General features: G+C 50.6%; 1 protein-coding gene across 2 annotated transcripts in view; it reads left to right on the top strand.

The window, feature by feature from the left end:
- Positions 1 to 12,878, top strand: part of TBC1D10A (TBC1 domain family member 10A) — a 39,011-nt gene extending 26,133 nt beyond the window's left edge. For both annotated transcript variants that reach the window (XM_035098031.2, XM_035098030.2), the window contains exons 3-9: positions 1,645 to 1,752; positions 3,098 to 3,204; positions 4,553 to 4,667; positions 5,913 to 5,978; positions 6,940 to 7,129; positions 8,556 to 8,710; positions 10,673 to 12,878. In XM_035098031.2, coding sequence (XP_034953922.2) covers positions 1,645 to 1,752; positions 3,098 to 3,204; positions 4,553 to 4,667; positions 5,913 to 5,978; positions 6,940 to 7,129; positions 8,556 to 8,710; positions 10,673 to 11,065 — 1,134 coding nt within the window. In that variant the 3' untranslated portion in view covers positions 11,066 to 12,878. The remainder of the gene's footprint in view (positions 1 to 1,644; positions 1,753 to 3,097; positions 3,205 to 4,552; positions 4,668 to 5,912; positions 5,979 to 6,939; positions 7,130 to 8,555; positions 8,711 to 10,672) is intronic.
- The last annotated feature ends 1,997 nt before the right edge of the window (positions 12,879 to 14,875 follow it).

Below are 14,875 nucleotides of genomic sequence, written 5' to 3'. Positions count from 1 at the left end.
CCCCACAGGGAGCCCATCGGCTCTGCAGCCTGTGTTTTCAAGCTCTTTCCTAGAATGGGCTGAACCTTGCTCCCTCTGGGGGCCCTGACAACTGCAAACTTTTCAATGCTTCCCCCTTTCACCTGTGAATTGAGGCTGTCCGTTTATTCTCCTGTGCTTTCCCTGGCTCCTCCTCCACCCCAGCACCAAAGAGTCTGGCAGGAGATAGGAGTTTGCATCCGAAGTTGCCTTTGGCACTAGCAGTGCAAGCTGCCTTTCCCACAGACACTGGGCTGGGTGGGGTGGGGGAGAGAAAGGTCCATCTGCAACTGGCTCTCACGGATGTGGACTCTTGTGGCCAGGCCCTGCCTTAGACTGCTGACTCCTCTGTCTGCACTAGACCTTCAGATTTCCTTTATGCTTTCCAGTGTTTAATCTCTGGCGCCTTCCCATGAAAGCAACTGCATCCCGTGTTGACTTTTCTCTCTGCCCATTCACAGCCCCTCCCCCTCCTATCCATATCCCAACATGCTCTGCTGTTCTGGAGTGGTCCTTGAATTTTTTCTAAGGAACCCCTTAGCTTCCCACCCCCATGCAAATCTATAGTGTTTGATTTAGGGGATTGATATACACCAGGGGTGGCCAACTCCCAAGATACTGCGATCTACTCAGAGTTAAAAACTGGCAGTGATCTACCCTCTTTTTGGGGGTTCAGGTCAAAGTTGTTGAGTTTTTTTCAGGGAGAAGGTAAAATGTTGAGCTTTTTTAGGGGAGCCACAGTTGTTCAACTTCTTTGGGGGGAGCCAATGATCTACCAGTGATCTACTGCAGACGTCCAGTGATCTACTGGTAGATCACGATCTACCTGTTGGACATGCCTGATATACACTGCTTCCTATATCAAAGAAAATCTCTTAAGCCATTTACAGCAACTTAAAAAGATCCCAAATAAAATGACAAACACAGAAAAGTAGGAAAAAGAAATTCATGTTTTAGAGCAGCACGGATAAAATATGCCAGCGTGTAGTTAGTTGGCAGCACCACTTTTGCTTCTGCTGCTATCACCCTAGCTGTTCCTGCAGCGTTGCGGTGTTGTTGTATTCTGCAGCATGTCATTGATGCAATAATAGTGGTTTAATGGTGAATTTATACTGGACCGCCCACACATTGTTCTAGCTTATTAGCTGTTCTGTGCATCCACAGCGTTGCAGCAATACTGCTGCCTGGAGGGGCTCTCTTGTGCACTGCAGCTCAATGAAAGTAGGTGACCCCCCCCCCCCTCTGAACTTTTGTGGCATGAAAAGTTACAAGGTTTTAGCAAGAAGCTACAGGGTGTGCACTGTTGGAAATGAAGCAGTCTGCCCAACTCAGAGTGTTTGTAAGTGCAAGCAGTATTGAGAACGAGTTCACATGTCACCTTTCCAATATTGTCAACGCACAATAAAACAGATGTTTAAGGGGAGCCTTGAGCTCATGGTAAAAAGAGAGGAGTCTTTTGTAGGCCTGTGAGCTACTAAACACACAGCCTTCTGCTAAGTTTCATCCTACAAGCAACCCAATCAGGCACTGGGACGCCTGACCCTGCTTTCTGTGTTCATGTGCAATTCTTGCATGCTGTGTATATGGCTTTCTCACACCTTGGCAATAACTCCTTTGCCTTTTCAGATCCGACTGCGATGCCAGAAGGGGATCCCACCATCACTGCGGGGTAGGGCCTGGCAGTACCTCTCTGGAGGCAAAGTCAAGTTGGAGCAGAATTCCGGGAAATTTGATGTAAGGCGTTTCTCGAAGCGGGATAAGTCGACCTCTCTGCCCCCATTCCTACAGTGCAGTGTTTTCCAAGGGCATCTGCTACCGCGTGATGTGCTGACTTCTCGGTTGCTTAGATGGAAAAGTCCATGTGACTTAGGTGGAATGTAAAGATGCATTTAACATTGTGTGTAATTCGGACCCTGCTCTGATCCTATGAGGCAACTCACATTTAAAGGGCAAAGTCTGCAAAAAGGTGCTAAAATGTAACCAAGTCTCTGGACGTTGCACCCTTAACAAGAAATTGAACATGTCGTTTTGGTGCTGAATAATTTCTCTAGCGCAAGTAACAAAAAGGGGGTTCCTTCTCTGTGGCATTGTGCCTGCATATATAAATGAGAACAAACATGGGCAGAGGCAAAGATCAAGAGGTAAACACAGCCATCAGGGTTGATAGCCATTGATGGACAAATGGACTGACCTGGTGTAAGGCAGCTTTCTCTGATCCTGTCATGTGCACCCTAGTTCAGGGATACTGTGTTTTCTGTCTCAACCCCTCTAGTGTCAAATCACAGAGGATAAAGCTATCAATGGCTATGCTCTGCCTCCATAGTTGGAGGCAGTAATGCTTCCTGGAAGCCACAGCAGGGGAAGGTGCTCAGGTCCTGCTTGAGGGTCTCCCACAGACATCTGGGGGTAGCCGCTGTGAGAACAGGAGGCTGGACTAGAGGGGCCATTGGCCTGATCCATCTGACTCTTCTGATGTTCTTATTGGGCTGTACATTTCCTCCTCCTTCAGTCGTGGAGGGAGGTGGTGTTTGTTGTCCTCACCTTTAACCTACAGTGTCAACACTCCCTCATTTGAGAGTCTGTCTTGTCGTTGCCCATTCTACTGTTGCTAGGTAGTCCACTAATTTCCCCCTGCACAAGGATCTCTAAGCATCCACTTTGGTACAGTGGTGCCTCGCTTAACGAATGCCATGCTTAACGAAATTTCCGCTTAAAGAAAGGTTTTTTTCTAGTGGAGGTTGCCTCGCTAGACGAATTCGTTTTATGAAAAATTCGTCTAGCGAATCGTGGTTTCCCATAGGAATGCATTGAAATTCAATTAATGCGTTCTTATGGGCAAAAGAAAATTCCAAAAAAAAAAAAATCAATGCATTCCTATGGGATTCGCTAGACAAATTTTTCGGTATAAGAAAAGACCCGTGGAACGAATTAAATTCGTCTAGCGAGGCACCACTGTATATCTTTAGCAGCATCAGTCCAAAGGAGATCGCCTTGTATACTTGGGGGGAAACCCTCTCTCAACAACTCATTTTCTATCAGTCTCACAACTCACAAAGTGGTTACTCTGTCTGTTCCCCAGGAGCTGGATTTGGCGCCAGGAGACCCCAAGTGGCTGGATGTGATTGAGCGGGATCTCCACAGGCAGTTTCCCTTCCACGAAATGTTTGTTGCTCGTGGAGGACACGGGTAAGCCAGAATGTCTCTCCTCTTGTCAAATACCAGCTGATCCTTCTTGTTCAAGGCAGGCACATGGGCACCCACCTTCCCCTCCCAGTGGCTTGGTGACCCCAGCGTTGGGCAGGCTTCCCAGCTTTTCTTTAGGAGTGTGTTGCAGGTTGCCTAGCGTTGCGTTGTTGGCATTGTCTGAAATCTCTGTGGCAACCCCACTTGAACCTCTTATCTTGCTGGCAGGGGCTGAGGAAAGTGGAATCGCAGAGGGCAGTGACTATAAGGAAGTTCTCTCTGCCAGGTATTCAGGTTGCCTTGACCACCTGGGCATGTCTGGCATACAAAGAGATGCAGATCTGGGCATGCCTGACAAATCTTTGGGGTGTGAGGGTTGCCTGGTGTGGGAAGAAAACAATACCCTTGGGCAAAGAGAGGCAGTTCACTTTCCTTTCAGACCATGGAAGTCATCAGCTGCCATCAATTTGTTTTATTATTGTTAGGGATATTCACAGGGCTGTGTGCATTTGGTGCAGTATTTCAGGTTACCTTTTGGCACCAAGGGCAGCTGAATCCTGCTGCCTCCGTGACTCAGGCAAATAAGCAAGCTTGCATCTTGATTTGGTGTGATTACATTGGTTGTAGTTCTACAACTTTGTACTCTTACCTCCGTCTCCCTGCTTTTGCTAGTAATGGAAAAGGGCAAGGGGCCAAAGTCTCAACTCTGATCGCTAGGGTCCTTCCCTCTTTGGATAACTGAAATTCAGCTCATGGTGAGGGGCAAGGAGAACCGCTTTGAAATTTCATTGAGAACTTCCAAGCTTAGCTAATCTCCAAGGCTCTGCCAAGGGAATGGAAATTCTACTAAGCAAACCACAAGCATGGTTGTTTTCAGGTAGCCAAACATGACGTTTTGGTTTTGGTTTTAACACCGCTTTTCAACCACTCAGAGCCCTTTCAATAAAAGCAACCCTTCTTTGGACAGGACATGGGAGCCTGTGGCCCTCCAGATGTTCATGGGCTCCTGTCTCTCCATAACCAGCATGATCAATGGTCAGAGATGCTGGGAGTTGTGGTCCAGTGACATCCAGAGGGCCACAGGTTTCCTACCCTTGCCTTAAAACAACCTTGCAAGATAGGCCTCCCCAGTGTGGCAGCTGGGGTGGTGCAGCAGCAAAGAGGCAGTGCCAAGTTTGCTTAAAGTTTGCAGCAGCACGGGCAAGATTTGAACCCAGGATTCTTTAAGCTGAAGTTTGTCATCTCCTGGCTTGCATGCAATTTTGAGTCCTTGGGGGCTCCACTTATGAGTGGCAGACTTTGCATTCCCTTAGTCCTCATGCCTGTGGTATGGGTTGCTCTTTCCCTGCAGGCAGCAAGACTTATCCCGGGTACTGAAGGCCTACACGCTCTATCGGCCGGAGGAAGGTTACTGCCAGGCCCAAGCCCCAATTGCTGCAGTCTTGCTGATGCACATGCCTGCGGAGGTAGGTGATGCCTTGCTTTGAACAGAGGTTCCCTGATTGATTTCTTACGTTTGTATCCCAACTTTACCTCCAAGGAGCTTGAGGTGCCAGTCATAGTTCTCCCCTCATAGTTCAACCTATCTAAGACGGGGATAGGGAACCTTTTTGGCTCCACAGGTCAGACCCTCATTGGACCCCTGACAGGCCAAGAATGACTCATCAGCCCCATTTTTTTTCTTAAGGACCACATGATCAGCAATTGGATTTTTTTGGCTTTTAAAAACCAATAAGTGCAAAATGGGCACAAAGGACTCTGAATTTGTTTGGGTCACCAGCACTTGGGGGGAGGAGGTGTTTCAGCCCCCATACACATCCTGTGCTGTCTGTTTAAATTTGCCTAAAGGGGGGGGGTGGTCTCTGTATGGTCTGACATGGTCCTTGTGGCTCTTCCTGCAGTGGCACTTCACACTTCTCTTATCTGGAATCTGGCTTTGAAAGCAATTTGGGGCCCAGTAACCATGGCCCTGCATTTGCACCCCAAATTCCCGGGAATCTTTAGCTAGACTTATCCACACAGGGTGTTGCATGTCAGGCACAGCTCCATATGGTGAGCCGAAGAAGCCTCTTGTCAGAAGAAGCCGAAGAGCCAGTGTGGTGTAGTGGTTAAGAGCGATAGACTCGTAATCTGGGGAGCCGGGTTCGTGTCTCCGCTCCTCCACATGCAGCTGCTGGGTGCCCTTGGGCTAGTCACACTTCTCTGAAGTCTCTCAGCCCCACCTACCTCACAGGGTGTCTGTTGTGGGGGAAGAAGGGAAAGGAGAATGTTAGCCGCTTTGAGACTCCTTCGGGTAGTGATAAAGCGGGATATCAAATCCAAACTCCTCTTCTTCTTGTGCATTCCACACACACACACCCCAGCTTCGATGTGGTTGAAACAGCTGGAGATGTCCGGGCAGCTGCTCTGTCCCAATGGCTGCAGCTTCTTGCTCTCTGTGTGCTGCTCACTTACAATGTTGCCTCTCTGGGAGCATTGGGAGTGAGTGGGGTACATGAAGCAGCTATGAATAGTTGCAACAGAAGGGAGAATTTTCCCTGTTGCAGCTTCTCCCATCATGGGTCTGCAGAAATGGGGAAAGTGGTGGGGTGGGTGTTAAATCAGTCTGCACAGGGGCCACTTTGAATGCACTCTGGAGCTATGTTGCTCCAATCAGCTCTGTTCTGTGCTGCAGAGTGATGCCTTTCCTTCTTTTTGCTTTTTGCCCTCAGCAAGCGTTCTGGTGCCTTGTGCAGATCTGCGAAAAGTACCTTCCTGGCTACTACAGTGAGAAGCTGGTGAGTGATTGGAGCAATCCTGAATGCCCCTTTTGGGAGGACAGGGTTGACACTGCCTGGCGACTTCGTCGATCCTCAGTCTGTGTTGCCCCTTGTAGAATTCAGCAGGGAGGAGGATGGGGACATAGAATATTATAATTGTAGAGTTGGAAGAGGCCGCAAGGGTCATCTAGTCCGGACCTCTGCGATGCAGGAAGCACAGAATCCCTGACAGAGGGCCACCCAACCTCTCTTCAAAAACCTCTTATGAAGGAGAGTGAGGGAATCCGTTCCACTGCCAAACATCTCTCACCATCGGAAAGTTCTTCCTAATGTTTAGTCGGAATCTCCTTTCTTTTCATTTGAATCCGTTAGTTTGGGTCCTCTGCTCTGGAGCAGCAGAAAACCAGCTCCCATCTTCTATAGGACAGCCCTTCAGATATTTGAAGATAGCTGTTGTATCACCTCTTAGTCCAGGCTTCCTCAACTTCGGCCCTCCAAATGTTTTGAGACAATTCTCATCATCCCTGACCACTGGTCCTGCTAGCTAGGGATCATGGGAGTTGTACGCCAAAAAACATCTGGAAGGCCGAGGTTGAGGAAGCCTGTCTTAGTCTTCTCTTTCCCTAGGCTAACCACACCCAATTCCCTCAACCTTTCCTCATAAGCATGCTCGGTGGTAGAGCATTGCTGTTGCAAGCAGACAGTCCCTGGTTCAATCCCCTGGGGCTGGAGGGGGGGGGGAGACTGAAATGCCAGAGAGGTGCTGCCAGTCAGTGTAAACAGCCCGGAGCAGCATGGGCCCAGTGGCCTGACTTGGTATAAGGCATCTCCCTACTTTTCTTTCTGCTTTCAACCCGTCATGTGACCAGTAGGGACTCGTGTGACCAGCAGGAATGGAGCATGTGGTGCTTTGACAAACCAGGCCTTTTCTTATCCCTTTGACCCAAGTTCCCTCCCCCCCCTCTCTCTCCATGTGCAGGAGGCCATCCAGCTGGATGGGGAGATCCTCTTCTCTCTCCTGCACAAGGTCTCCCCTGTAGCCTACAAGCATCTGAGCAAGCAGAAGATTGACCCCATCCTGTACATGACGGAGTGGTTCATGTGCGCCTTCTCCAGGACGTTGCCCTGGAGCTCCGTGCTGCGTGTCTGGGACATGTTTTTCTGCGAAGGTACCGTCTTGGGTGGGGCCCTTGAATCGCGTTGCCAACTGGAGGGGGTGAGGCGCACTTGGCTGCATTAGGGTGAGGGATAATCCTACCTCATCCTCCTGCCTCTGGCTCTTTTTATGCCCGGGCTGGGGGATCTGTGCCCCCCACCCCCCTGATATCACTGGATTCCAGGAGTAGCCAGCATCACTAGTGGTCAGGGCTGATGTGAGTCCACGACCATTTGGAAGGCCACAGCTTCCCTGTCTCTGTATTTTAAGCCCACTGGAGAAAGTTTCTTTCTGGAACGGGCTACTGTTCCCAGGTTCCTTGATAACAAATTTGTCCTACTTTATATATAGCAGGCTCTTCCCATTTTTGCCCCTGGCCCTCCCTAGCTCTGGAAAGTGGCCCCCGGAAGGTTGTCCCATATCTGGGTAGGTCACATAAGCGTGAGGGTCTCCTAAAACTGCAGATGTGGGGCAAGCAGCATTCTCAATGCCAAACTTTCATCTTCCACTTTGGGAAAATCCACTTGTGCTGAAATGCTGCCTCCTGCTGGCAATTGGCATATATGCATCTTTATATTGAGGAATCCCAGAACTTTATTCCCAGATTGTGTACTATCTGGATGGCAGCAATATGCAGCATGTTTGATCCTTGTATCCACACTGTGGGGTCTGTGTGTGAGAGAGATCCAAGATCACCAAGAGACTTTGTAGCTGAGGACGGGGGGGATTTCAACCCACACCCTTTGGCTCAAAATCTAACACTCTCTTTCCTTCCACTACACCACACTGATGGCTCTTCTCTTAAATGTAAAGCCATACTTCCTTTCACTTAACAGACTTGAGGAAGAATGGGAAGGTGGAAGACCCCTCTGCATGTTGAGCGTGTGTTGATCAGGTGGTATTGGGCATTTCCTGCTGAGGAAGGTGACCACCAAGCCTAGATTGGCCCAGTTTTTACCAGCGTAACAGAGCTTGGGCCAATTCTGTCTCTGAGGCAGGGGTGGGGAACCATTTTTCAGCCTGAGGGCAGCAGTTCCTTGTGTCCAACCTCAGGCGGGGCCTGAGGCAAAAGTGGGCAAGTCTCACCTTTGTATAGTGCACACACACCAAAGTCAGAGAGTTCTCCAGACGCCCCTCTCCATCCCCCATCCAGGCAACAGCACCTGGAGGGGGTGCAGCAGGATCTGTAAGGCAATGTGGCTTAGGGAGGGTGTGTGGCCCCTGGGGCGAGTCCTGAGAGCCCAGGTGGAGAGGCCTGGGGGTGGCCCTATTCGGCCCCCAGGACTGAGACTTCTACATGCCTGTTTTCAGGGTTATAAAGCAGGACAGAAGTATTCTAAATGAATTGGGAGGGGCAGGTAGGTTGACTTGTATTCTGCCTCTTGATGACTGTTCCACACCATTGATAGTTAACTTGACAGCCTGCTCTTCTTTTCCAGGAGTCAAGATTATATTCCGAGTGGGTCTGGTGCTGCTGAAGCACACCCTGGGCTCTTCTGAGAAGCTCAAGTCCTGTCAGGGGCAGTATGAGACAATGGAACGGCTGAGGGCCCTGAACCCCAAGATCATGCAGGAGACTTTCCTTGTGCAAGAGGTAAGGTGGGAGTGGGGGCTGTTCAATGGGTTTCCTCACTGCACGTTGCTGTAAGTTGGTCACCTGATCAGACTGAAGGAGTCACTTTCCCCCCAGTGCAGCTCATAGCACTGATCGCTGCCACAGTCCCCCCCAAGTCAGTAGGCAGCCACACCAGCTCAGAGTTCCCAAAAAAGGCCCAACTTGTGGTTCTGGAGAAGTGCAGCCAGAACTGGATTTCCCTGAGATTCGCGGCAAATGTGCTGCGTTTGAACTGCTACTTCCCTTTCCAAAAAAAACAGATTTGACTATACCACAAGCTGTGTCAGTTGAAGCAGTGTGTGTGTTTCCAGGCTACACAGAACTCTTTGTCAAGCTTAGTGAACTAGAATTCTGTGTCACATGGGCGTGTTGTTTAGTTTTTTGTTTTGCTCCTGCTGAAACAGTCAAGAGTTGGAAATCCTTATGGATCTACTGCAGATCACCCCAAGATGTTCAGGTAGATCCAAGTCTACCTTGTTGTTGTTGTTGTTTGTTGTATGCTTATATCATACAGATAGCTCAACTGGTAGAGCATGAGACCCCTTAATCTCAGGGTCTTGGGTTCGGGTGAAAGATTCCTGCCTTGTGGGGGGTTGGACTAGATGGCCCTTGTGGCCCCTCCCAACTCTGCCGGTTCTATGATTCGTTCAGCAGAAGGTCCCAGAGTGTGTAAAAGTAATATAAAACACAGCCCATGCATGCCTGAAGGTTCAATCTCACTGTGCGCACCTGCTTCTAGAGTCTTGCCTGAAGCCTTGGAAAAGCTGCCAGCCAGAACTCACTATAATGGGCTAGGCAGACCAATGGGGTACTCTGCAGAAGGAAACTTTATTCCTGTTGGGATGTTGATGTGTTCAAGGCAACATTGCCCTCTGCTGGAATAGTCTTTTTATAACTGGTTTACAAAAGGGCAAAGTAGAGTCTTTCCTGGTTGCCACTGTGCTGTGCTATACAGGCAGCCCTTGCTTTTTGCCTTAACTGTTCAAGAAGCACAAAGTGTAATCAGTATTCTGCAGGGGGTTGTATCCCGAAGATTAGTCACTTGTATATTAGTGACTCTCCTAGGCAAGGGGCAGCTAACCTTGTAACCATGGGACAAATCTGGATCCCCAATAGTTCTTTTGTGACCTGAAACTCCACCCTCCAGTTTATTTATACCTGACTGCTCCTATGGGTACCCGACTACTGTAATTTGAAAAGATTGCCGTGAACGCCCCCCCCCCCACTCCAGACCCTCCAAATTTGTCCATTAAAAATAATTGGCCACACCTACTTTGACATGCGGCCCCTGGGGTGGACTCAAGTTTAGGGTCCCCCACTTGCAATAGGCTCTTCCTTAGCTTCCCTCCTTAAAGAGAGGTGGAGGGAGGTGGGCCCTGTTTTCAGTCCCAGGTGTTCCCAGGGCAGAAGGAAACCCCCTCTCACTGAGGTGAGCAATGTGTGGCAGAGATCTCGCTTCTGGAAACTTAAGAGAAGGCACAGACAGTTCAAGAAGATAGGCACTCTTTCATCTTTTGAGTAAGCCTGTGCACTTGGTACCTTTCAAAATTCAGCTTGCGTCTTGAGAGCAGAAGTAAACATTTGTTTGGTTTTTATTGAATGGAAGTTAAGGTGTGGATATTGATGCATTTCCACGTTTAAGAAGCTGAACCTGGTGGATATTTGGGGAGGGGGACAGAATACCAGTGGTGCCTCGGTTTACAGAACTTTGCTTCAGGATGAGAACAGAAATTGTGTGATGGCGGCACGGCAGCAGCTGGAAGCCCCATTAGCTAAAGTGGTACCTCAGGTTAAGAATGGACCTCCAGAACGAATTAAGTTCTTAACCCGAGGTACCACTGTACCCTTAAACTTTGGGTTCCTCTGTTCTGTACCATCTTCTGGCATGATGCCCAAGGATGAACTGGCTATTGATGTATTAATTGTTTGGTCCTCCTTTAGATCATAGAGTTGCCAGTGACAGAGCGTCAGATAGAGAGGGAGCACCTGATCCAGCTGAAGAAGTGGAAAGAGACCCGCGGGGAGCTGCAGTGCAAATCCCCTCCCCGCTTCCACGGTGCCAAGGCCATCAGTGACGCCGAGCCCTACTCCCGCAAAGCCCTGGAGCCCTCGCCCTCCATCATCTTGCCCCCCGGCACCACACTTTCACCCAAGGGCCGCAAGACCAAACCGCTGAAGGGGAACAAGAGAGGCGGCCAAGGGAAGAGCACCCCGGTCAACGGCCCCATCCCCGAAGAAAACGGGACTCGGACATTGCTGGAGCCAGAGTCCTCTCTCCTCCACCAGTCCAAGGAGAGCCTCAGCTCTCAAGAGAGCGAGGACACTTACCTGTAAACTGGGTGGCTGAACTCCACACCACCACCACCACCCGGCCTGCTCTGCCGCCTGTCTTAGTAGCCTCTGCAGCCAGAGGGAGCCAGCGACCCATGGGTGGGGTGAGTGGGTAGCTGAGATTCTGAGGATTTCTGCTGTTGCACTCAAGGTGAGGTAGGACTGCAGGGGCTCTCTAGCTTGATCTTAACTGTATGCAGCAGTGCCCCCCGGTGGCCCGGAGGTGAGGCACAACAAGTGCACCTCTCGTGTCTCCCGTGGGAAAGGCTAAAGCAAGAAGCTGCTGTTCTGCCTTCTGTTGCAAAGTCTTCACAGGATGGGGCGGGGCGCTGCCCTTGCTGTGCACCTGCAGGGTTTGGTCTGTGAGGATCATGCAGGTATAGATACAGGTTTATTTCCTGCTACACACTCAACATCATTGCTTTGGCAATGTATCTGTTCTGTGGGGAATTGGCAGGAGCCAGGCTGGCTGGCTGATGGTGGCCCTCTCTGTTCCAGCGGATGGAACTTGCATCCATTCCCTGGCTCTCTTGGCCTATTAGCCACCTGTCACTCTTTATTCGCGCAATCAGGGTTGCAGTCGAGACTTTGCCTCTTACAGGACCTGCATTCCAACCTCGATCATGGGAGCAGCTGTGTGCTCTCTATCATTTTGACATTCCCTTCCCAACATCCCCCTCTGGGCCTTCTTCCCTTCCCTTTGGGTTCCTCACATCAGCTGATGAAACTCTTCCTTCTACTGCCCAAGCATTGCGGGTGCCTGCTGGTGGCCCTGACGTGGATCTGGAAATCCTTCTGCTCCTGGAGGGCCCGATCTCTTCCCCTCCTACCCCAGTGTCTTCTGCCCTGTACGCCAAAGCAATCGGGTGACCTGTTCTATGCATCCATTGTTGAGTTTTGTGAAGGTCAGAGAACTAACAAGTTCACCTTCCCTTGCTGTCTTGACCAAAATTCTCAAAAGGGTTTTCCATGCTGGAATCGGGAGTACTGAAATCACCATTCACTTTTGGACCAATTTTCTTTATACTGTAGAAGGAACTGCTGCAGAAATGTGTTAGCTTTTGCTGCGTCGTGTGTGCCATTTGGGCCCTTGAGCATTGGCTTGAGCTGATGCCCAGCTCTGCCGGTGACGCCCTGGAAATTGGGGCAGCTTGTTTCCAAGGCATTAGTCACTTCCATTGTCCACCCTCTCATTCTTCAGAAGGCTGTCCTGGTCCTTCACCTACAACCTCCCCCAGTTGATGGAATTAAAGCTGAACCCTGAATGGCCAGAGAGAAGGGACTGAGCAGCACCCATTGGTTGCTGCCTGTGGCCCTGCCTCCCAACTGATACGGTGCTGTTCATGGAATGGTTGGTTCCGAAATGCAAAACCCCTGCCACTGTTCATTTTCTCTCTAACCCCTTTGCAGGCTGAGGTTGAACCTTCCCTGTTCTTGAAGGCTCCCATGGGCAACAATTTAATTCCTGGCCAAAGCAAAAAAAATTGGGAGACTGCAGTTTATTAAGAAGGCTCAACGAGAGGCCCCTCCCTCCTTTCCTTTCATTCCTTCAACACAGATCCGTCAGGATGGGGTGATGCAGTGGCACTTGAGGCCATAATTTCTGATCGCCGACCTCATCTGCACAGTCCCATCCCAGGGGGTTGTGTGTCCAGGTTGGGTGGGGAGGTGGGGGCTTGCCTTCCTTCTCCCCCAGTGCTAGGTTATTACTGATGGGTCTGGAGTTATTTTTGTGCATTTTTTTAAAAAACAGGAAATCATTAGCTGAAAGTGTTTTCTACAAAAGGCAAAATAAAACCAGAATTATGTAAATGGTCTGCATTGTCTGAGTGGCTTTCTGTTGGGTATTGGTGGGGGACGGGGACGGGACGGTGGCGGTTAAAGAAGTGAGTATTTGGTAGCCGCCTGGCAAGTAGTCTTTGCAAGTGTCTTTGGCAGCTGAGCCTGCAACCACTTCTATAAATTCCATTTCGATTTTCTTCTCACTGGCCTTTGCTGCAGAAAAGCCCACCCTGTGGGTTGCTTTCCTAAGCATCTATGTCATGGGTAGGCAAACTGAGGGCCAGGGGCCAGATCTGGTCCAATCGCCTTCTAAATCCGGCCTGCTGACAGTCCGGGAATCAGCGTGTTTTTACATGAGTAGAATGTGTCCTTTTATTTAAAATGCATCTCTGGGTTATTTGTGGGGCATAGGAATATAGTCCGGGCCCCCACAAGGTCTGAGGGACAGTGGACCGGCCCCCTGCTGAAAAAGTTTGCTGACCCCTGATCTATGTATACTGCTTGTTGACTTAGCGGCCATCATTGGAAAGCAGGTTACTCGTTTTATGGCATCCATGTTAACGTGACCTTAGAGTCTGGACGGAGCCTGGGACTATTGGGGGGAAATTAAGCTCTGTCCCTTCACTTTTGATCTGTTTTGAAGCTCCAGTGACGTGTTTAGGTAGAAAGGGGCTGCTTTCTCCTTGTCTGCCGAATTCCACTCACATTTTAATCCTTAATCCAGAGCAGTGGAGCGTCAAAAGTGACATTCTGCTAAGGAAGTGAGTGAAGGGTTGGTGGAGGAGTTCCCTGGAATCTGGCTAAATACATGTATAGGCTATTCTGTAACTCACATGTGTTTCATGCTAGTAGATCATTTTCCCACCCTCAACCAGCTGGCTGTTGGTTTGTGTGTGTCTGTGTTTTTTAATTTAAAAAATGTTTTCTGACTCCTGCACCAGGAATCATTTGTAGAGCTACCGTGTTTCCCCTATTTTAAGACGTAGTCATTTTATAAGACGTAGCAGGATTTTTACACTTTTGCGGAATTAAGCCATACCCCGAAAATAAGCCATACCCCAAGCCAGCGGAACCCAGCATGCCGGCCGCGGCAGGAAAAGGAGGGCTGCTGGGTTGGTGCCCGGAACTGGCTACTGCTGCTGCTGCAGCAGCGCAGCTTAGAATGAGACCGCCGAGCGCCCCAGCAGCGGGACCGACAAAGCGCCCAGCAACACAGCACGGAGCGCCCCAAGCCACAGCAGCAGGAGGAGGAGGATTCAAAGTGCTATAGAGCACCGCTGGGTCCCGGAGACTCAGGGCGCTCCGCACGGCGCTGCTGGGCACCGACCCGACAAGCCGCCTCCTCTTTCTGCCGCGGCTCGGCACCTGGAACTGGTTGCTGCTGTTGCTGCTGCTGAAGCGCCGTGCAGCTCTCTATCTGTCCTCGCCCTCAACTGCTAATTTCTCCCTCACACACGGGCGGGGGGGGGGAGAAGCAGGAGGAGGCACAAGCACCGCGCGCTCGGCCCTCTTTCGGCGCTCGCGCTCGCCGAGCTGTTGACCTGAAGCACAGAGGAGGCATGCACACGCATGCAAGAAAGGATGGGAGGGGGGAGGAGGAGAGCGGTGTTTGTGACACGCTCGCGAAAGAATGGCTGAGCGGCCGTGCGCACGGAACGGTGTCTCTCCCTCTGTGTGTGTGTGTGTGTGAGAGAGAGAAAAGGCGGGGAGCAAGGAAAGGAGACAACTGGGGCGGGGAAGAGGAGGAGGCGGCTTTCCGCAAGGCGGAGGACTGAGAGACGCTACCAAACAGGAAGTGCTGCCACCGAGCCAGGAGCCGCTCCGCGCTTCCCTCGGCAAAAAAGGCGCGACCTGCAGCTGTCACAAAAGCCTCCCCGAGCCCAGCTGACTGGCGGCTGTCAGAGCACAGACAAGGAAAAGCCTGGCGAACCGCTGACAAGCGGGCTCAAGCCACTTGTCAATGGACTCAACAAAGGAGGGGGAGGGAGTGGAAGCCTCCGCACGCAACAGCACCCCTCCAAAGGCGCCACA

The sequence above is a fragment of the Zootoca vivipara genome, chromosome 17 (genome assembly GCF_963506605.1).
Source record: "Zootoca vivipara chromosome 17, rZooViv1.1, whole genome shotgun sequence".
NCBI lineage: Eukaryota > Metazoa > Chordata > Lepidosauria > Squamata > Lacertidae > Zootoca > Zootoca vivipara.
Note: the sequence above shows the minus strand (reverse complement) of the source record. Positions and strands in the feature narration are given on the sequence as shown.